Raw genomic sequence first — 23,417 nt, forward strand, 5'->3', positions numbered from 1 at the left:
CAGATTTTCTTCTTTCCTTTCCTTGTAGCGGGGGCAAAAAAGGAGAGGGTTTTCTTTTTTTGTAGAAGCCTTTCCAAACTACCTGAATCAAAACTCCGGCCTTGGTGGTCTTTGAACAACCGGACTTTTCTCGGGTATGAGCAACGGGACTTTTATATACAATTCTTAAACCACCCCCCTCCCAGTTTCCTCTGCCTGCGTAAGGGATAAGGCAGCGCAATGCCAATGTTGTGCGTGTAGTTGTGTAGTGTAGGTAGGTCTCTCTCTGTGTGTCCATCTGGGTGTTTCTAGGACTAGCTATTCCCCACCCCACTCCGTTCCCCTCAATTTTCAACTTCTGCACTGGAGCAACCTCGTTCGAAACGCAAAGCGAATGTATCCTAAATTCCAAAAAACCCCAAATGAACCGAGGGACTTGCATCAAGAATGTATCTTTCTTTCCTTCTTTTCATGAGCTCGGTGTATTAAGTTATTTGGACAGTCCCGAATACAGTAATATAAACCTTACCCTCCCTTTGGTGTGGCTTGTTTCATTTTTTTTCCTAATGGGGGAATGCTGCGTCTCAGCCTGCTGGACCTTCTCTCATCGGGGTTTCGATCAAACGAATCTCTCCTTCTGACTTCGGCTCAGGCACAGTCGAGATCGTCCGCGCCCTCGGATCTTCCTGCCTGTCCAAGCGGCCTCTACGGTTTGTGGGAGCAGCAGCCGCGATTTCAAGGAGTGTGCAACCGGGGAAGATTCCCCCCCCCCTCCCAGCCAAGTCCACCAGCCTTGGAGATGCGACCGGAAAGTCAGGGCACCTCGGAGCATCTTGCTTATTTTCTCTCTCTCTTTTCTTTTCTTCCCACTTTTTTCTCATTAGAGGAGACAAGATTGAAGCTGCATTCAATCGTGCATTGTTTAGGGAGGAACTCTGGGGGTGTTGGGTTGTGCCTTTTTTTAAAAAAAGGAAGGGATGGGGGCAGCTGCCGGGAGGATCAATCGGAGCCGAAGACAGAGAGCTGTCGCTTCGGGTTTGCTGGCCAAGACCGATGGCCCCCAAAGGGCATGGACGGGGCCAGCCTGGCCTCATCCTCGGAGGGTTTGATCTGCCCTGCGACAAGGCTTCTGCAGCCCACCTTTCCTCATGAGGCAGTCGGGTAAGTTCTTTTGCTTCTTAGCGAGGGAGGTGTGCAGATTTGGCTAAAAAGTGGGCCAGTAGTTTGCTGCTGAAGTTCCAGCAATTTGGGGGCGGAATTGGGAATGAGAGGGTCAAATGGACAACGAAGCTATTCAGGGCAGATAAAAAGAAAGTGCTTCTTCACGCCGCGCAAGGATGAGCTATGGAACTCGCTTCCACAGGAGGCAGCGGTGACCTCTATGGCTTTGAAAGAGGACTAGACAAATTTTGAGTTGCTGGTGGCTACTAGCCATGATGGCTGTGCTCTGCCTCCACAGTTGGAGGCAGCAATGCTTCTGAATACCAGTTGCTGGAAACCATAGGAGGGGAGACGGCTCTTGTGCTCGAATACTGCTTACTGGTTTCCCTCCCCAGGCATCTGGTTGGCCAGGCCCCTAATTGCTCTTATATGCTAAGGACGCGCCTGTAACAATCTTGGATTTTGCAAAGACTCAACGAGTCAATAGAGCAGCTCAAATCGACGGGAATTTGGCCTTCACAGTCTTGGGAGACGTGATGAGCGCCCCGCGCGCTTGTTTTGCGCCAAGCCGGGCACCTGGAATCATTTCCCCGTTCTTGACAAATGCAGGAGGGAAACGGGCCCTGGAAGGGCGGGGCGGGGTGTAGGATAGATGGATGGAGAGCCAGAGAGTCCCCCGTTGACATTAAGTGAAACAGGGAAAGGTGTCCTCTCTGATCTTGACATCCTGCAAGAACTTTGAATAAAGGCGGAGACCTGGGCTTTACGCATCTATGAGTGCTGGCAGGCGCTGCAGCGGGGAAGGAGGCACCACACACTTAGGCATCTCGGTTGGAAAGTGGTGCAGCTTCACCTCTTCACCCCCTCCCCCCGCGCGCTCCAGCACTTATAGATGCTGTATCTCTAAGGGGCAGCCCTATTTGGGAAGTAGAAAATACTCCTTTCTCTCTCTCTCTCTCTTTTTTAAGGACCAGTATTGAGAAAATCCTGGCGCTTTTACCGCTAATGTCACTCGTTAGCCATTCTTATGTAGTCAAAAGGGCACCCCTGGGGCTAGGAAGGTGATTTGAGATAGAGCCTTAGCGGGACAAAGCCGGGGTATAAGTATTCTAAATAAATAAGTGTAAAAAACTAGGGACGGAGAGACAGGACTAAGCAAGTTCAGTGAGTACACAACTGGGCTATTGGGAGAGAGGATGGGGTGTGCGGAATGGACCCGCATGTTTCTGGTCCCGCTTTGTCTGAACAGGAAAAGAGAAACCGACCGTGCCTTAGGGTTCAAAACTAGTCGTTCAGGTCTTTTCAGCCTGAGGTTCTTGTCACCGTCTAAGATGGCCATTTGCTCGTCGCTTGTGGCCTTCGGGTCTTCTCTCCGCAGGTCATGTCTTTGTGGTCTTTTCGTTGAGGGACATAATAATAATAATAATAATAATAATAATAATAATAATAATAATAATACGGTAATAATAATAATAATAATACAAAAGCAAGTGCAATAAACCTCTACAATATGCAGTAAAGGCGAGATACAATGGGGTGGGGTGGGGGAGTCACCAAGCTGCTTACTTATCAGCGTTCAATTCCCTTACCCCTACTGTTGCCACAAATGCAACCTAAGACATTCGCCCACGCAAGAGCACGTGTGTCGTGTTATTTCCTAATTTTATGTTCAATAAAGCAGACGCCAGTTAGCTGTAAGGTGACTTCAGAACGCGGCTTGGGAAGCGACCGCATTTACTTCGCTAATCTCTCCAGGAGAGCTGTTCCCCTGGCTTTGCCGGTTCCTTGAAGGAATTTTGCCGGCTGCACCCGAGATAAATTTGCTGAGCAATTGCCACCTTCGAAGCGAATCTCTGCAAAAGAGATGCGTCGCTTCGGCGTCATTCCACCCAGAACTTGGCTGCAAATGTTTAGGAAAGCGGCGCAAACCACAGGCATTCTCCGCGCAGCGATTAGAGAAACTTGGGAACTTCATGGGTGCATATTATTAATATTTGCTAATAAGAGTCACTAGCATTCGTTGTATTAGCGGTGCAGAGTTGGTAGTACAAACGTCCCCTGATCGAAAGCTATGTGGATTGGGGCGGTTGTGTAGTTACTAAGCTTTCCCCGGGAGGGACTCACCCTACTTACTCTACTTACCGGTACTACCTTCAAGCTAAGGTAGCTGGAAGTCCGGCCTGCGTAAATGGAGATGGGGCTGGACCAGCTACAATCCGCGATATAAAGTGAGAGAGAAGCACAGATTACAGGTCAGCTAATGGGCGCCTCGCCCCATTGCTACCTATGGGTGATATTTGGGAGTTAGCAAGCAAGGGCTTTCATCTCCCTGTCTTCGCATCTCTCTTTAATATTGCTTGAAATGGCAGTCCCGCCTCTCCTGGAACGACAGGACCCAACTCCGTCGGACTGAAGTAGCCCTGCTTCGCCATTGCCCACGCGGAGGGAATTTTTACACCCCACCGAAGTGGGCCCAGAGGGGTTATTTCAGGGAGGGACGGGGAGAGACGCGTGGCTTGCCGCCTGCGGCTTCCAATCCACAAAACACCTAACCACCCTCTTTGGGGCGGCAAAAGAAACCCAGTTGGTTTATTCCATGTACATCGCGCTTGTCCTCCAAGTAGCTGAGGGGTGATCCATAGAGGCACCCCGCCCCCAGCCTCCTCTCATTTAATCCTCTGAACAACCCTGCAATGTAGCTTAGGGAGAGAATGATTGGCCCAAGGCCACCTGGTGAGCGTCGAGCTGAGTGTTCCTGCCTGATCTTCTGTAAACCAGATGTTGACAGACTTCAGGCTGGTGAGATCTGCTTAGAGTTTTTAAACCCGGAGATACACCAACCGTAGACAGGAAGCTAGAGGCAACCCCCCCACAGCACCTTGGGATCCACTGCCTCTGAAAGTGCAAATTCCTCCCACTAGGTAACAACCTTAGTTTACAGCTTCGTGATAGAGCACCCGCTTTACAGGTCGCGAGTTCAATCCGGGTAGGCCTGGGAGGGAACTCCTCCCTGGCATTCTGGAGAGCGTCTGCCTGCCCGTGTAGATATACCTGGCTTGGTATAAGGCAGATCCCCATGTTCCTGATTTAGAAAGGGCTGACTGAGGTGAATTAACTGTTTTGTTGTTACCAAGAAGTCTTATTACCCACAGATCTTTCTGCGCGCCCCTGCTCTGAATCACTTTTACAGAGCTAACCTGCGGCGACCCTAAGCCCGCTTACCTGGGAGTAAGCCCCACTGAATTCAAGGGCGGGTTTTTTGTTTGTTTTTTACTAATTTCTGAGTAGACCTGGCTAGAATTGCCTTAACCGTAGGGGCGGGGGCTTATTCCCAGGTCTCAGCTCTCCTGGCATAAAGCCCTGCATTGCTCCCGGAGCCAGTCCAAGCAGCGCCTTGTGCTTCCAATGGGCCGCCTGGTTTTCCAAATCCAGGCGGTGCGGAGAGGGTCCCGGTGGGCTGCTATTGGGTTACCTGCGAGGCGAGTCTCCCCCTCCCGAGACAGGAGAGGTCCGTCCCAGCAGCGCTTTCCTCCTCCTCCTCCCCCCACCTTTCATCGCGAACCCTCTCAGGCGCCAATCGCAGCGCTTTCGGCCCCCAGTTTTAAATATGCAGCGGAGACGTCAGCAGGCGCACCCCCCCAGCGAAGGTGGCTGGCCAATATCTATATAAATCTGTGCAAGGCAGAGAATAGTTAAAAGGGTTGTGCGCGAAGGATGGTCCCAAAGGGTGAGAGAAGGAGCGCCCGAGCGCAGACGGTTTTTGACAGCTGGGCAGAGAAGGGGAAACGCGGAGGGGGGTGAAGAAGAAGCCTCTTCAGAGTCCTTACCCCAAGCGCGAGCAGCCTAGGCGGTCAAATCCTCTTTGGATGCCGAGGGGCTGACCGTCGAGGATGGGGCTCGTGGCGCTTGCAAGTGGGTTCGAGGGGCTTGGATCCCGATCCCAGGCACGCCGGTTCTGAGCAGAATGGCCCCCTCTCGCTCCCTGACCGCAAAAGGAAAGGACGGCGCGTTGTAGTTTCCCCGATCCTTTCAAAGTAGGTTGCGTTTCTTTCAGACGCGCAGTGGAAACGGGAAGAGACCCCCACCGAGGTGAGAGCAAAGTGGCTGCGCTGTTGGGTTTCCTTTTATGTTTTGTGGGGGCCGGGGCGGGGGGAGACACACCAGGAGATGTGTCTTGGAGGTCTCCTTGACACCTCCCTCCGGGTTTGAATCTCGGGTTTTGTGCGGGCGCGCCCGCTTTGGATCGCAAGCTTTGCGTAATATTCCTTTGGGGACTTTAATGGACGGGTGGCGAGGAAAAGCATCTTTGAATAAAAAGTGGCATTTTGGGGATGGGTTGGCTTCTTTGCTTCCTGTATGGTGAGTTGAGCCCACCTCTATGAGAATCCTAATCCGGAGTAGGATGCCCTGGGTCCTGGCATCTGGCAGCAGAGCCTTGACTGCGATTTCCCCTCTCCAATATTCCCTTTCTCTCTTCCTCTCCAGCTGAAGCCACAGTCAGCCAGTGAATTCCGCCGGGCGATGCTGCCCAGCCAGAGCGCGAAGATGCTACCGTCGGTGGCAACCTCTGAGGATGCGCTCTCCTGGCTGGAGGCTGCGCTGGCTACCTGCCTGGCGGTGGCCTTCCTGCTGGCGCTGGCGCGGCACCTGTGGGCACTGCGCTGGAGCCTGAGCCGAGACCGCACCAGCGCCCTGCCACTGCCCAAGGGCTCCATGGGTTGGCCCTTCTTCGGCGAGACCCTGCATTGGCTGGTCCAGGTGAGCATCGGGGCGACGGAAGGCAGGGCAGTGCAGGGGGCTGCTGCAGGGAAAGGAGGAGCCGCCTGGGCTTAGCGCAGCCAGGGTCGCGGGTGGGGGCTCAGCCCAGAGGCACTCTGAACATGATCAGGGCTCTGAAAGAGTTCTAGTGAGGGTGTCCCGCTCAGAGGAAGGTCCTACCGCTAGTCGCCCATTTCTCAGGATGGGAAAACAAAAGCCCTCGAGCTGGAGGAGACGGGGGCTGGGCAAATCAGGGATAGCTCAGTCGGCAGAGCATGAGACTCTTAATCTCAGGCTCGTGGTTTCCTACATTGGTTTCCTACATTGCAGGGAATCTGACTACATGGCCTTTGTGGTCCCTTCCAACTCTATAGTTGTATGATTTTATGACACATTTGCCCTGCTGTCAGTTCAGTGGGATTTATTCCCAAGCAGGTGCGCCTAAGGCTGTATCATTTCCAGAGGTGTTCTTCAATGCAGGGAGGAAAGCACTTTTGTGAGGCTCAGATACACTCTTCACATGTCCCAGGATTGAAGTTTAGGAATCGTAATAAACCGATTCCCCTTTGAAAAGGCATTCTGAGCCCACTCGGAGGCGATCTCGGGCCGATGGTGCTCTTTCTCTGGGAACGGGATATGTTTGACACAAAGAAGCAGCTGCGAGGACTCAGACCAGTGGGGAAAGCGCTCTTCACTTCCTCAGAGACACCGTCGACTTTCTTCGCAAACTGTTTGAGAAGCTTGAGTCCAGCCCTCGGTCTCCATTCCTCTCTTTATCTGACTGGCTGTGCAGGGTTCCAGCTTCCACAGCTCCCGGCGGCAGAGATACGGCGCCGTGTTCAAGACGCACCTGCTGGGCAAGCCGGTGATCCGCGTGAGCGGCGCCGACAACGTGCGCAAGATCCTGCTGGGAGAGCACAGCCTGGTGAGCGCCCAGTGGCCGCTCAGCACCCAGATCCTGCTGGGCTCGCACACCCTCCTCAACGCCAGCGCCGAGGCGCACCGCCAGCGCAGGAAGGTAGGGGGCTGAGGGACGCGTCTCTGGGGAGGGAAACCTTGGCCGCAGAGCCTGAAACCGAGCCCAGGCGCCCTCTGGGGAAGAGCAGGCAGCTCGCTAGCATTCATCTCCCCCTTGGTGTTGTTGGGCCCCCACTCCCATCAGCTTCAACCAGCACTGCCAATGGCAAGGAACCATGTGAGATGCGGTCCAGCAATATCCAGGGGTGGGGAGCCCTATAGCTAAAAGCTGGCTGTCAAAGTTTGTGCTGGTGCTGTCGCAGACTCCAGTAGCCACTCCACGCAAAGTTTTAGGACCAGCGCAGCGCCTTACGCAATTCTCTTGGTTGCTGCTAGGACTATACTACTTAGGGCTACTGCTGGTGGCCGGGGTTGCAACCTCCCATTCTTACATTCCTTCTCTCCTCTCTCTCTCCTCTCTCCTCTCTCTCTCTCTCTCTCTCTCTCTCTCTCTCTCTCTCTCTCTCTCTCTCTCTCTCTCTCTCTCATATAACTGAACACAGGCAACGTCTCCCTGCTTAGGAAAGTTTCCCCACCCCATAGCTCAGCATTCAAACACGCGCAAAGTGATATATTTCGGGGAAGAATCTCGGCTGACCCATTCAAGAGACCAGAACGGGGGAAAAGAATTGGGGGACTGGTGAAGGGGAAAAATGGGTCTGGGGCTTTGGGGCGACCAGATGTAGTAGCGACCGCCGGCCCCCCCCCATTAATTTTAAACCGCCCGCCGTGATTCTCTCCCTTATCTTTTCGCCGTGTCAGATCCTGGCCAGAGTCTTCAGCCGCTCCGCCCTGGAGAGCTACTTGCCCCTCATCCAGAAGGTGGTGCGCTGGGAGCTGCGCGGCTGGTGCCAGCAGGCGGGCCCCGTCGCCGTCTATTCTTCCGCCAAGACCTTGACCTTCCGCATCGCCGCGCGGATCCTGCTGGGACTCAGCCTGGAGGAGAAGCAGTTCAAGGAGCTGGCTCGGACCTTTGAGCAGCTGGTGGAGAATCTCTTCTCCTTGCCGCTCAACATCCCCTTCAGCGGGCTGCGGAAGGTAGGGCTGCGTGTGCATGTGTGTGGGTCCCCATCCTCATCGCCATCCAAAGAACTAACTCCGACCATGATCACTTATCCCCTATCCATTCTGAAGTCCCGCTAATGCCACTGATGAGCGCAGAATCCTAGAACCCCTGGTCGAAAGTGCGTTTATGGCTGTATCCCTACCCTATACATCGGTTAGACCTTATTTATATTTCACATCTTTCTAGGCCGCCTTTCAAAACTATGGGTGTCTCAAGGCGGTTTTCCTCAATAGCAAGTATTAAAGTGAGTGAAAGACCCCTTTCTGGCCTATTTGGGGGTCGGAGGTGGGGTAAGGTTCTGGCTTTGAGCTCTAGGGAGCCCCATCCTCGATTCAGACCAAGCAGCTGGAATAATTTTCTTTTAGAAAGGTATTCTGCACCTGCTCAGAGGCAGCTTGCACCTCTTGCTTATTTGTTTGTGTAGGCTATTTTAAATCCACCGCTTTCCCCCCAAGCAGGACGCAATTAAGTTTATAGCACAAATGAGACAGCACCAACCTTTAAAGGCACAAAATCCCATTTAAAACAAAATAACTACCTGCCTATTCTAAAGCCTTTGAAAAGGAAGGTTTTTGATTACTGTAAATTGATTTAATATTCACACGCGTTGCAACATTATATGCTCAGCTGCACATTGACTCTCATATAGAATGAACGGTGCGAAATTCAGTTTGAAAAGTCTGAATTGCCCAGGGTGTCCAGCTTAAAAGGAACAAAGTCGGGGATCTGTCGCATGGTGCTGGAACACTGATCGCAATGCTTAGGGGGTCACCACAAAAAAGGCTCTTTCTGCCTGACAAGCGGCAGGACCACAAATTGGTTCTCATCCTCAGATTTGAAAGGCCGGGGGGGGGGGGAGCTGCCTGGACCTGAGCAGTGCCTTGCATTTAGCCCCCAAACGATTCGAAACCCAGCGGAGCCCATGAAGAACAGGTGCCAGTTCTAACCTGCCCGACAGGCTACTGGGCAGGCTGAGCTCTTTACTGGTCCAGATTCAAAGCCTGGTCAAAGCCACCTGGTTCCTTGCAGCGGAGCAGTTTCTGCGACTTCTGCTCAATAGGCCTACCACTATTGGCTGTGAAGGGATTTTGGCAGTGCCCGTGGACGCGGGTCGCGCAGTGCTGACCAGCTCTCCTCTAAAACTAGGTCCCTTTGAATTCAATGCGTCTTGGTCTCTTTGAATTCACTGGCTCTTACTCCCAGGTAAACAGAGATTTATGACTGCAGCCTAAGGACCCCTTTGAATTCAACAGGACTTACTTCTGAGTAGACCTGCATCAAGTTTCACTGCTCATTGGGGCTTATTTATTGATTTCACAGGTCCACAGGATCGCAGCCTAAGGCTCTCTCAACACACACACACACACACACACACAAGCGCGTTTCGTAGAAATCCATTGGGTTCCCCCGACAGGTAAAGCAACAATCCAAAACAGCATTCTTTGAGTTGGAAATAAATCCCCTCGAACTCTTTCCTTCGGAGTTAAGAGGATCGCATTGCACAAAAGGCAGGAACAAGCTGCGTCCTGTGGAGTAAAGGCATCGTCAATGCAGAGTGCCTTTGTACGGTCACGGTGGCTCCCTGGTGGCAGAGGAAAAGGCATTGAGATCCATTTAAACACTGTCTCATCCGTGCTCCCATTGCACCGGCTGCGACGCCTTACAATTTAAGGCTTTAAACGATTCCCTTCCTGGTATAATTTGGGATTGTTCACATAAACACACGCAACTCTAGCACAAGTTTGGGCCAGGTGTGGTGCCATTTATTGGGCTTTTTCTTTACCAACCAATGGCCTTTCAGGATCTCGGATTCCTCCACCCCCACCGCTGGAGTTCCCGGCTTCCTCTTATTGTTCACCTTTTCAAAATTTGGCAGCTCAGCGGCTGAGGGCTTTGTAGTCCTGAAATTTCTTTTCTCACCGCACTGATTATGGGTTTCGTTGGGTGGGATTGACAGGAACTTTCCCCGTTTCAGCGAAGGAAGAGGATATATTAAGCGCCGCTTCTAATTACAATGAGCTCCTACCTGGGTCCTGGAGAAGTATGCAATAAGCGACTTCTGACTTCTTCGGCCTCCAAAGGCGCTAGACCTGTGTGTGTATATGTGTCTGCGTCTGTGCCTTTCTCCTTAGCCATTGCTGTTTTTTCTCTGAACCTCTACTCTTCAGGGAATAAAGGCTAGGAATCTGCTACACGAGTACATGGAGAAAGCCATCTCGGAGAAACTGAAGCAGAAGGATCCTGAGGCTCACAGCAATGCTCTGGATTTCATTATCAACAGTGCCAAGGAGCATGGCAAAGAATTTACCATGCAGGAGCTGAAGGTAACTCCTTTTAAGTCTCCTGGAGTGGTCACAATTGTCCCCTAGCTCACACAACCAAACATGGTCCTTTCCAAAATGACCTGGGACATGTAAAGAAGTAATAAAGGTGTAAGTGCCTCTGATCATGTGCAAGGGTCATTTCTGTAGGTCCATCCCACGCTGTCTACAAGCAGGACATTATCACAGGACTTCCAAGCACCTGATAAGACTCCTTTTCCAAGTTCCAACCATATTGTGGAAATAATAACCTCATATGATGAAATAATTATTCCCACTCTGTCTGGCATGATCTTTGCTCTGCATCTTTTCTGTGGTGTTTGGTTAACTCACATTGACTTTGAACCAGGCATGGATCAGGATCATGCTCATTTGTTTATTATGGTTGTATTATGCTTTTCCTTTGGAAAATTCAAAGTGGTTTCTTGGCAGTACACACGGAGCATCCTAAGGAATTGTGGTTTCTAACCTTTCACAAAACTACAATTCCCAGCACCCTTGACAAATTACAGCCCCCAGGATTCTTTGTGAGGGAGAATTGGGTTGCTTAGCTCTAGCACTGTGACAGCATCCTGTTACCTCAAGCCGATGAATGTCAGTACTGCTCCCAGAAGTCATTGTGGGGACTGCGGTCCTCTCCCACTTGCCACAGGGACAGATGGGTTTCACTGGGTGGGACTGACAGAAGGAGAACTTTCCTAATTTCAGCTAAGGAAGAGAATATATTGAGTGCTGAATCTGGTGTCTGAAGATCTGATATGGCCTCCTGCACTTATCCTGAATAGAATCCAGGGGTTAGGGTTGCCATATTTCAAAAAGTAAAAACCAGGACACCCCGAGCTTTTTTGACAGCATTTTTTTTGCACAATTTAACCCCCATTGCCAGTTTTCCAGGACATTTGACTGATTTCCGAAAAATAATCCAGGATGCAATTTTTGGAGGCAAAATCTGGGACATGTCCTGGAAAATCAGGACTCATGGCAGCCCCACAAGGCTGGGTGTGGAGATTTTTGCAGCAAATGGTTTGGAGTTTATTTGATTGCTCCACACCAGATCTCTTTCTCCACATTTCATATTGAACTGAATTATTATAATATGCAGCCTTGAGCAGAAGCTATTTTTTCTTTAAAATAGGGCCAATTCAGTACAGTCCGAAACACACTTTAGGGGAAGAGGTTAAAAAACCAGTTTCAAAGAAGTGAAGCTTCTTTCTGTGACTCTGATCACCCATCAGGAACCACACCAATAGGAGTAATCTTTAAAGCACAGAATACAGTTGGGGATTGTGCTGTTTTTATTTTAATTTTAAGTCATTCCAGTTTTGACAACTGAAATCTATTGGAATGGTCAGAGTAAGTGTTTCCAGGATCCAAACGATAAACAGAACCACATGAGCTGGTTGATGGGATTCCATATGACATAAGCAGCTGTCTAAACTAGAAAGGCTCTTTCCAGACAATGAAGTATGTGCGATGCCATGCTGACTCCGCTGTAATAGGTGGTGACTTCACTGAAGTCAACGATTACCCGTCTGCATGGCTATTTTGGCAAATTGGCTTTGCTAGGATTGTGTGTGAAGTGGTCTATTCTGTAAACCAGAGGTGGGAAGCCTGCAGCTTCCAGATGTTGGACTCCCATCTTCCCCAGCCAGTGTGTCCAATGGTCAGAGATGATAGGACAGGCACCCCCAAACTTTGGCCCTCCAGATGTTTTGGACTACAATTCCCATCCTCCCCGACCACTGGTCCTGTTAGCTAGGGATCATGGGAGTTGTAGGCCAAAACATCTGGAGGGCCGCAGTTTGGGGATGCCTGTGATAGGAGGTGCCGCCCAGCAACATCTGGAGGGCCACAAGTTCCCCACTTCTCCTGTGAATGCAAAAAGAGATTAATTGGAGCACACGTAATTTTCATATTTTCTTTTCAGCATAAAGATAAACTTTTCAACATTTGTTGCTACTTGGGTATATCATTGCTTAAACCAGGCTCCCTCAAACTCTGTCCTCCAGATGTTTTTGGTCTACAACTCCCATGATCCCTAGCCAGCAGGACCAGTGGTCAGGGATGATGGGAATTGTAGTCTCAAAACATCTGGAGGGCCGAGTTTGAGATAGCCTGGCTTAAAAAAATGATATAAGAAAGATTGACATGGGAATTTGCTACCCCTATGGATCCTGCCACCTGAGGTGGCCACCTCACTTGGCCTCATGGGTTGTCTGGCCCTGAACTCAAATTCCCATCAGCTTCAGCCAGGATGGCCAGTGGCCAGGGATAACAGTCAGGGATGATGGGAGGTGCAGTCCAACAGCATCCAGAGGGTCACAGGTTAGACTCTGGATTTAATGGATGGAGAGGGGCTCTTGATTCTGGACTTAATACTCTTATGGAGGTAACGTGCATCCTTAGATGGTACCATCCTTAGATAGTAAGGTAAAGGTAAAGGGACCCCTGATCATTAGGTCTCTGGGGTTGCGGTGCTCATCTCACATTATTGGCCGAGGGAGCTGGTGTTTGTCTGCAGACAGCTTCTGGGTCATGTGGCCAGCATGACAAAGCCACTTCTAGCGAACCATAGCAGCACACAGAAACACCATTTACCTTCCCGCTTGAAGCGGTACCTATTTATCTACTTGCAGTTTGATGTGCTTTCGAACTGCTAGGTGAGCAGGAGCTAGGACTGAGCAACGGGAGCTAACTCCATCGCGGGGATTCGAACTGTCGACCTTCTGATCGGCAAGCCCTAGGCTCAGTGGTTTAACCCACAGCGCCACCTTAGATAGTAACATGCATCAATTCACTTTAAAATGCTGTAAGCCAGCTCTGCTGTGCTTGCTGCTCCCTCCTGCTGAGTGGAGCCCCAAGCTTCTGCCCCAAAGTCCTAGGCCCAGCTGTACCACTGCTTGGATGTGTAACAAGTGTGGACTGCACAAGCCTGTAAGGAGTGATTCACTGTTGCAGTTGGTAGCCCAAGGCAGTTGGGATAAAGAGCCATTTTTATAAGTAATTTAGCTCCTTACTGTAGCTCTGATCATGGGTGTAACCAGGGGGGGGGCAGCTAGATCCTCAAATATTATTATTTATTAATTTATTATTTCTTTTAGAAAAACAACTCAACAACTTTGGCTGTCCCACCTCAATAAAAATCCTGGCTATGCCCATAGCTCTTATCACCAAAACTGTCACCTCAACAATTTCTTATGGCTGCTCATGTTTTCCAGGCCAGATTGGAATAAAAAAAATGATGTGAATTTTCTGGTTCCCCCCACCTTGAAAGCTCTAACAATGTTATACTTGAATTCTAATCACAATGTGTGTGCCTGCCTGACTTGGACGCACAAGTGGACTCTGTCTTAAACGGCTTGTGGGTGCTGTGCAAAAAAAGAGTATTTAATCTCTCTCCCAATGGCTTATCTTGCAGGAGTCTGCGATTGAATTGATCTTTGCTGCTTTCTTCACCACCGCCAGTGCTACTACTTCCATGATCCTCCTGTTGCTGAAACACCCCTTGGTCATAAAAAAGATGCAGCAGGAGCTGGTGTCCCATGATGTCACCGGGCAGTGCCATTGCCTCGCTGCAGGAGATTCTCTGACAAACCATCAGTATTGCCCAGAGACTCTGGTCATCCATGGAAAAGAGAACAAAGACAGGGATTCCAATCCACCTCTTCCACCCATGCTGGAAGGAGAACTAGACAGAGAGACAAAGAGGGAAGGCAGAGTCCCTAAGTTGGGTCCCATTGCTAGAGCAGCCCAAGGAACTGTCCATGGGACTACAAACTGCCCTTGCTTAGCACCCAAACAAGAAGAAGCAAGCCAAGTCCTCGGCGAGTTGGAAAGACATGAGCACTATTGTCAGTCTTACTTGACCCTGGAGAAGATGAGCCGCCTACGGTACTTGGATTGCGTCATCAAGGAAGTGCTGCGTTTGCTGCCCCCAGTGTCCGGAGGCTATAGGACAGCCTTACAAACCTTTGAACTGGATGTGAGTTTTGTGACCTGCTGCGTGGGTTGCTTTTGTGGATGTGCATGGAATTTGGGCTGGGTTGAGTTGGGTTTCACAAGGTTAGTCTGCCCACTTCATAGGGGCCATGGGAAACACCCTCCTTTCCCAGTGATGCTACTTGGGGACAGAAATGTTGCAAGAAACAACAGGGGCACTTGGGGTTCATAAGTTAGAAACCTAATGGCCCCTGGGGTTTGCTGTGAGAAAGCATGATTGATAGAGTGTAGAAACTGGAATTGGGGGGGGGGGAGAGCAGGGAATCATGGGAGAGATACAATGAACAGGAGACCCCGGTAGTGGATAGCTAACTGGGATGGCTTGTGAGAATGAAAGGAGTTGTGAAGAAGGTCCCATCAAGTTTCAGTGAATAAACCATAGAACTGATTACTGAGACTGGTGCCTCAAGAGATAGACAGCTGGGGATTGGTAGGGTGCAATTGTTCAGGTCTAAACCACTGAGCCTCTTGGGCTTGCCAATCAGAAGGTCAGTGGTTCGAATCCCTACGATGGGGTGAGCTCCCGTTGCTTGGTCCCAGCTCCTGCCAACCTAGCACTTTGAAAGCACCCCAAAAGCACAAGTAGATAAATAGGTTCCACTCCGGCAGGAAGGTAAACGGTGTTTCCGTGCGCTGCTCTGGTTTTGGTGTTCCATTGCAGCAGAAGCGGCTTAGTCATGACCCTGCCACATGACCCAGAAAAACTGTCTGAGGACAAACGGCGGCTCCATCAGCATGTAAAGCGAGATGAGCTCCGCAACCCAAGAGTCGTCTGTGACTGGACTTCACTGTCAGGCGTCCTTTACATTTACCTTTTAAAATGAATATGGCCACCCTGGATGTTCATTAGGCTAATTAGCAGGATTACTGCCATTACAAGTACAGTGGTACCTCAGGTTAAAAACGCTTTGGGTTACAAACGCTTCAGGTTACAGACTCCGCTAACCCGGAAGTAGTACCTCAGGTTAAGAACTTTACTTCAGGATAAGAACAGAAATCGTGCTCTGGCGGTGCAGTGACAGCAGGAGGTCCCATTAGCTAAAGTGCCACCTTAGGTTAAGAACAGTTTCAGGTTAAGAACGGATCTCCGGAATGAATTAAGTTCTTAACCAGAGGTACCACTGTATTACAATTGGAGCATCCATTGGGAAGAGTAGTGGTTGGCGATGGAAGCTGTGCTTGGAGAATGTTGAAAGATTCATAAGCTGAAAGATTGCTGCAACTGTGTTTTCCACAAAGTACTGGATTTAACAACAGGGTTAAAAGGGATCTAACTCTCCATGGCTGCAACAAACTCCTCATAGTCGTAATTTTCTAGGTGAATCAACCTCCAGCTGTGGCTCACAGAACTACCAAACTGCTCTTTTAATCAGCTCAGATACCATTTCAAGTAAACTTGATTGCAGGGGTGAAAGAGGAAATTGCTCCCTTTACAAAAAACAAACAAAAAAAAATTCATGCAAACTCAATGACCTTTTGTGCAGGACATGGAGTACTAGTCTCATTTATATATTTAAATAAACTCCCAGAAAAGTGTGGGCTCTGGATCAAGCCTCATCTTATTGTTGTTATAGCATCAAATAAAAGGTGCTGTCCAATATGTATTTATTTAGCAAAATGTACATATGACTTGATTGTCAGAAAACCTCAAAGCAATAAATAGCACAACATGCTTGTTAAATTGCCTTTGGCTGCCTGCATATGTGCAGGTAGTAGAGAAAGTGTGATAATGTGCATTTGAGAGTTGTACACCCCTTGAATATTAACATAGGCTGTTGACCCATCTCGTTGGGCTTCAGGCAGAGGTCTTCCCCAGCCCGGCTGCCTGAAATCACTTTTTAGTTATGCCTCACCGATAATGGGAGCTGTCACACTGCATAAGAATTAAATTATGTGCCAAATATTGTAAGCATTGCTGCAGAGTAGTCTTTAGGTGCTGTGTCAGCTAGATTTATTCTTGCCTGGCTCTTACACTGTTAGGATTAGCATGCTCTCAAGGTGTTGCAAGACCCACACCCTTCATCAAAGATAGAGGTCGATGGGGGTGGGGTGGGGGGAAATAACAGGTTTTCTGTCAAATACTTGTTGCATACCCATTTCTATTCGACTGTTAAACGGGATTTTGAATACTTCAGTGTACATTCCCTGAAGTTGTGATTCACACATCACTGAAACCATGGTATTTCTGCACCGCCCATTATAGGTCTCTTAACATCTTAATAGGCATGAGCTTCTGCTCAAGGGTAATGGTACGGGTGAGTTGAATTTGTGAGGCTTCCTCAAAGATGGGATCCTTGTGGATGCTCTAGTCTAGATCAGAAGTTGCTTCCTTTCTTCTTCCCTTTGCAGGCTGCCCTCTGCAGGTTGCTGTCTCTGGTGCTGATTTTGTTCTGTCTCCCTCCTGCAGGGCTGCCAGATTCCCAAGGGCTGGAGTGTGATGTACAGTATTCGGGACACACACGAGACTGCCAACATCTATCAGAGTCCACCAGACATGTTTGACCCGGAGCGGTTTTGGGTGCCGCAGGAGGAACGGGAAGAGCACAAAGGAGCTGGCCCCGTCCGCTTTCACTATATCCCCTTTGGTGGGGGAGTCCGAAATTGCATAGGCAAAGAACTGGCCCAGATGGTCCTCAAGTTGCTTGCTATTGAACTGGTCAGCACAGCCCGCTGGGAGCTGGCCACAGCACACTTCCCTAAGATGCAAACGGTGCCTATTGTGCACCCGGTGGATGGCTTGCAGCTCTATTTCCATCCTCTGAAGCAGGGAAGAGAAAGCAGCGGAACCAGCAAAACAGAGACTTGAGAACCATAAACTTCACACGCATTTCCAGCTGAGGATCGTGGCAGAACATGTTTCCAGGACAAAACATTTGTCCTCCCCCAGTGTAGGTTTTTTCAGCTGGTGCAAGCCCCATCCCTGTCTGTTGGTTGTGGGAGGGGAAAGGATGAAGTCTGCGGTCCTTAATGGGCTGTGAGTTTCCTATTAGCATCCATTCAGAGACATGCATCTTTCTTAGTTGCACTTTTTGTTTGTGTGTCTGTGTCTGTGTGATGCCAGTTTGGGATCTGGTTAGAGAAATCACGGTCCAAAGTTAGATGTCTCAGAAGGAATCCTAGGAAACATTGTCAGTTGTCTATTAGGAGAAGCAAAAGATGTGTAGGTCAAGTAGGTCTTGTGCAGGTCAAGTAGAGGGTTTGTTACCCGAGAGTGTTCTGCATTGTTACCTGAGAGTGTTCTGTAGATCTAACCTGCTCCTGGAAAAAATTTCATCGGAGCAGCTCACAGCTTAGGACAAGATCGCTCCTCTGTCATCACAATGTAGTGGTGGGTCTGTTCCTGATGGGAAGGAAAGTCAGTCAACCATCTGCCTGCCAAATAGATATGCTGTAAGTATATCGCAAAGCAGGCATAGGAACTGTCAGATGAGTGGTGGTGGTAGTGCCTATCAGAGGGCAGGTGAAGGAGAAGATGGTATGTGGATACATATACAGGTCTACTCAGCTGGAGTTCAATGGCACTGACTCCCAGGTTAAGTGTGCCTGGGATTGCAGCCTGATTCATCTGCCAGACTGCATTGCTATTGGCTGGTCTTAATTTCACACCAGTTAGAAATGCAGACTAGTTATGGATTTGGGATGCTAGGCTGTTAGGAGAAATATGGGGAGGATTTCTTAGGTATGGTTTGCATCATGCATACATGTTATTTGATTTCTTATTCCTTCATACTTCATAGCTGAATGTATGAGCCAACTCCACTGAAAACATTGAGGTGATATATAGACCCTATTTCTGGAACTCTGACCTGTGATGGCTCCTTGGCAAATTCAAGTCATCAGACAATGATCATGCACTTAATCAACCTTCACTTGGTCATTGGTCTGCTCAAGATGATCTCTAGAAGCTCACACCAAACTGCCAACAGGGTACAGTTCCCACGATGGTGGCACTCTGTCCCGTCCCGCCCCCCCCCCAAAAACCCCAGTAGCAGTGGTTGGGTTTAAATTAGTTCCAACTCACAAACCAACTGGTTTGTGGATCTTGGCTTATTAGTACATAGCTTTAATTCTGTACCCCTGTTCATTATAGGCCAATGCTGTGTATTGTATAAAATCTCTTATTCCTGAGTGGTGTCTCTGAAGTCCTTTGGAAATCTTTTGGCTCAAGAGTGCTGTTAGTGCCTCTCTCCAGCTGATTATGAAAGCACTTCATAGAAATGGGGAAAAATGTGAGTGGGTTATGCTGCTGGTGTGAGCCAAGGAGGAGTGGATAGTGGAATTGTAGAAGTGAAGTGGTGTATGTGGTTAATCTACAGTATCTAAATTTCAACCTGTGGACAAGCTCCCATGCAAATGTCCAAGTGTGTAGGATGCTGCTTTAGTGACAAAGGTTGGACAAAATGTCTTGGTAGCTTACAATATTGCAATAGCATCTCCCGTTTCCTATGGACATCTGCTTAAAGCTACTGTAGGAATTGCCATCTCTAGTGGCCCATGGATTGCGGCATTTAGGATAATTTGAGAAGAAGAAAACCAGACCGCTAGCTGTGAATTAGAAACTCAGAAAGAAGATACTTTTTAAAAAAGGAAACATACAGGCGATATGAATCTACAATGTGCAGGGCTGCAATGGCCATTCCTATTACTTGTAGACAGCAAGAAATACTGTCTTGTTAGGGGCTTAGTTCCTGCTGTACACACTTCACGTTTCAGGTGCGGGTTACTTGATTAAATGCTATTCCATACAAAAACAAAGCAAAGCAAAAAACTGGCATGTCTGATAGAAGGCTAGCCTAGAACGCTTGTTTTTGACATGTCAATTGTCTATGCATATGACTTTTTTTTGAATTGAGGAACTTTTCATCATGTGGGCTCCCCCTGCCAGCAGTCTGAAGTAGTGCAGTCCAGGCACGTTTGCCACCTCCTTGAGAACAAGCCTTCCTTATAAGCAGCACTTCAAAGGTGTCCTTGCAATTCTGCCTTCCCTTAGGATGTAGACACCTCAAGTAGCCTAGCCCTAGATGCATCAGATGTTGTATAGTGGTGTTGTATGTTCAACATTGTACTGTGGTGACCACCATGCTGCTGCAGACTAGCAATAAACGTTTGAGGTAACATAGTCCCCAGGTGAAATTCTGTACAGGTTTTCACCAGGGACAAGATCTTTCAGGAACGAACCATGTCAGAAAGATGTCCTGTCCAGTTTTGTTTATTAAAAATGTTTGTCATGACACACTGAGTAGTTGAGAGCTGGGCTTGCCTTGGAGCATTCCGATAAGAACTTCACCTGGTTTTTGAGCCAGAACACCCATTAACCCAGCCAAAATCATGCCTTAGGGAACACAATTACACAAGAAGATCCCTCCGAAACAGGCCAATGGCTCATCTAGTCCAGCTTCCTGTTCTCAGAGTGGTCAACCAGATGTATTCCCTTCTCAGGGAAGACCTGGGAAATAATCTGTTAACAGTGGCTGACATTTACACACACAAAAAAGATCCTTGTTGTATACTGACAAAGCAAGAGGATTTTAATTTGAGTCAAAAGTACTACAAGAAGGAAAGTATGGCTGATCACCTTTCTAGCATAGCAATTAACATTGCAATTCTAACCATGTGTTCTCAGAAGTAAGTCCTATTGAATTAAATGGGTCTTATGCACAGGTTAGCTGGGGCTGGATTGCAGCCTTAATTTTCAAGGAAGCCCATTTATCATTGCAGCAATGACTACGGCTGAAAATTTTGATCTTCTAAAGACCATTGGTGGGATTTATTCTCAACAGAAAACAAAAATTTAAATTACTCTGACAACTATTGAAATTAGTTCAGGTGTTCACAGGAAAAGTCTGTGTTAACAGCAGATGGGCATATTCTCCCTTATGTGAAATATGAGGAAATGCAGCTTTTAAAATATTGAACCTGTTAGGTTGCATCAGGGGTACTCAGTCCCACCCACACTCAATCTGCCTCCCCCCCCCTTGTATTGAGATTTGAACATCCTGGCCCACCCACCTACACTTTCTCTGTTGCTGGCAGCAAAGCTAAAGTTTGGGTTGCCCCCAAAGTGGACCTCACCAAATTAAAGTTGTAGAACTAAGCTGGAAGCTTTCCTCCTTACGAAGACACCATCTCCTGAGTATATCAGAGATCTTGATAGCTCAGCAATACAACCTTGAAAATACAGAACAGCATGCCTATTAGTGTCCTATGATACAAGCCCTCGGATTGCAATCTTAGACACCCTTACATGGGAATAAGTCCCATTGAACTCAGTGGGACTTGGAAGTAAGCCGGGAGTGGGGTGTAATTTTGTTTAATGCACAGCTTTGACACCAATGGATGCCCATTTTAATGTCATTTCAGTTCTAAGTAATGGCTACTGGTGCTCTTGTTCTTTTGTGCATGACAGCATCTGTTCCAGATTTTTATTTGGTTGGATGGCACCTTGTAAGCCTCCTTCTGGCAACTCCTGCAGGCAAGGTGCTGCCAAACATACTGCTCTGATTTCCTTTGGACCACATCAGTGAGGCTGAGACAGGGGTCCTGTCATATTGGCACCCCCAGAACCTCCATATCCATGCACTCTCTTCTCTCTTGAGACAGACGAATGCCAACTATATACCACAAGTTTCTTATATATACCAAAACAAGTTAGTACAGACATTACTGGTAGCTAGTTCATCCTACTAGTCATATATAATACACAACAGAGAGTTATTTCCAGGTACCAGTAAGAAGCAGTTGTCTACATTCACTCTCTGGTGTCAAAGTTAAAATATAGCCATTTTCTCCACCTGGTGGCATTTAAAACAAACTACAACAGAATGTATCTTTGAGTTCAGTTATTTCTAATCACTTTAAAGGGGTCTGTGGTGTATAATAACTGGTTGGTTGTTTCTAATTGCTCTGTGGTTTGTGCAGGAGAGTTTTTTTTAAGCATTAAGATTAATAACAAGAGGAGTCAAAACAAACTTTCTTTGTGATCAGTTTTACATCTCCTTGCTTCAATGGATGGAGAGATGAATCATCCCACCATCCCCACTCCTGCCAATTTTTACTGAAGACCAGCTTTCCACAACCTGGTGCCCTTGAGATATTTTGGACTACAACTTCTATCAGCTCCAGTCTCAGGTTGGAGAAGGATGCTTGAGATGATCACTATGTCTTAAATTAACTCCTGATTTTAGTTATATTCCCTCTCTTGCAGCTGAAACAAATTTGGGGAAAACATCGTCCTAACTCAGTTGTATTAGGAATTTGTTTTCTGATAATTTGAATCCACTCACAGAGGCAGGTGTGAATACTGTTAGGTTTAGGAGGAGGAGTTAAGGAGAAAAACAAAATTGGCAAATTGATACTGGAAAGTATTGCCTTTAAAGTAATAAGCAAAGACAAATGTCAAAGCCAAAAAGTCAACTTCAGATTTTGAGAAGGGCTGAACTTTGAGTCTGTGAAAAGCTCCATTTCTACCTCCTCCCTGCAGATTTATAAAAATTGCTACCAACCCAGCTTCCAACGTTCTTCAAGTCACCATGTCATCAGGTGGACATGGCACTTTCCATTGTGCAATTTTTAAAACTGCGAATGGATCCATTCTTCTGTCCAGAGGCAGTTTTTAAGGCAATATATTCACGCTTCTGTTTTGTGGGCTCAAAATACTAGATTTATTTATTTATTTGCTGAATTTATATACCGCCCTATACCCGGAGGTCTCAGGGCGGTTCACAGAAAAGATCACAATATATAAAATCAAAATAAGAACAATAACCCAATAACACACACACACCCCAAAAAAGAGAGCCACATTTTAAAAGGGTATAGGATGTCAATCAGGTCAATCAAAGATCTTGTTAAAAAGGAATGTTTTTGCCTGGCGTCTAAAGGTGTATAATGAAGGCGCCAGGCGAACTTCCCTGGGGAGAGCATTCCACAGACGGGGAGCCACTGCAGAGAAGGCCCCTTCCTGTGTTGCCACCCTCCGGATCTCTCAAGGAGGGCCTCAGAAAGGAATCTCAGGGACTGGGTAGGTTCATATGGGAAGAGGCAGTCCTTGAGGTATTGCAGTCCTGAGCAGTTTAAGGCTTTATGGGTCAAAACCAGCACTTTGAATTGGGCCTGGAAACTAATTGGTAGCCAGTACAGTCGGTTCTCATTATGGTGAGGTCTTGTTAGCTGTTAATTATGTTTAAACAGAAACACTATTGCTGCGACCCCTGTCCTGGGTAAAATTTGCCTAAAATATTACCTTGGATACTGCCTGTGCTGAATTGATAGTGTGTAGTTGTACCATAATATTCCAGTGTTATTGCCAGTAAATGGCTGTCTTAAAATGGAGTTAGCAGAAGCGAAAGTATCCTCTGCTTTGTTCTTACCACCAGATAATCAATCATGAAATGAAACAAGCATTTAGACATAGTTTTCTTTAAAATATCATGTCTTATATGAGGTTATCTTCTTCTGCTTCCTATGATTGCCGCTGTTTTTACTTACACTGTAAGGCACTCAGAACAGAAATTCAGCAGATGGAGCATTCGGAAACCCACATCTGCAGAATATTTGTTAGTCCTGCAGTGGTTAATCCTGCTTCCTATCAGGGGCCTCGGGAGTCAAAATACCAGCCCTGATTCCATTTACATTCTGAAAGGAAGATGCCTGTTGGGTTCATTGGACTTTAACCCTGGCCTAAATAAACTTCATTCATATCTAGTTAAAGTGTCTGATTAAGGGAGTCTTCACGTGCCTGACACCATGGCTTGAAACAGATTTGTTGGGAATCAAGTCTCACTGCTATCAGTGGAATTTATACTGTCATTCTTAGTGTGACTTCTTATTAGTATTCATTGGGGCTGTCCCAGAAGTAAAACATTGTAGTTGATTAATTCTATGAGTTCTAGTTGATTAAGTCATTGTTCAATCAACTGCATTTTTATAAGTTTGCTTACAGCTAGGTAGTCCAAAACAAACAAACAAACAAGCAAGCAAGCAAGCATACAAACATGTGACCAAGGCACCCACTTACAAGAGCTGTTTTTTACATGAGAAAGAACGGGAAACGGTTCTTCCAAGCTGTAGATTTTTGTTTATATACTGTAATTGTATATCACTGATTTGAGGGTGTG

General features: G+C 47.7%; 1 protein-coding gene across 2 annotated transcripts; it reads left to right on the top strand.

Annotated features, from left to right (window-relative positions):
• The first annotated feature begins 77 nt into the window (after positions 1–77).
• Positions 78–23,417, top strand: LOC118096379 (cytochrome P450 26C1). Of its 2 annotated transcripts, XM_035138136.2 has the most exons (7): positions 78–1,140; positions 5,626–5,898; positions 6,692–6,916; positions 7,678–7,953; positions 10,150–10,305; positions 13,721–14,284; positions 16,709–23,417. In XM_035138136.2, exons 2-7 carry the CDS (start codon positions 5,662–5,664, stop codon positions 17,105–17,107), a joined length of 1,857 nt encoding a protein of 618 aa, XP_034994027.1. In that variant the 5' UTR covers positions 78–1,140; positions 5,626–5,661; the 3' UTR covers positions 17,108–23,417. The 2 variants fall into 2 exon arrangements, with proteins under 2 accessions (XP_034994027.1, XP_034994026.1); XM_035138135.2 differs by having other exon boundaries at positions 78–5,898.

The sequence above is a fragment of the Zootoca vivipara genome, chromosome 5 (assembly GCF_963506605.1).
Source record: "Zootoca vivipara chromosome 5, rZooViv1.1, whole genome shotgun sequence".
Taxonomy (NCBI): Eukaryota; Metazoa; Chordata; class Lepidosauria; order Squamata; family Lacertidae; genus Zootoca; species Zootoca vivipara.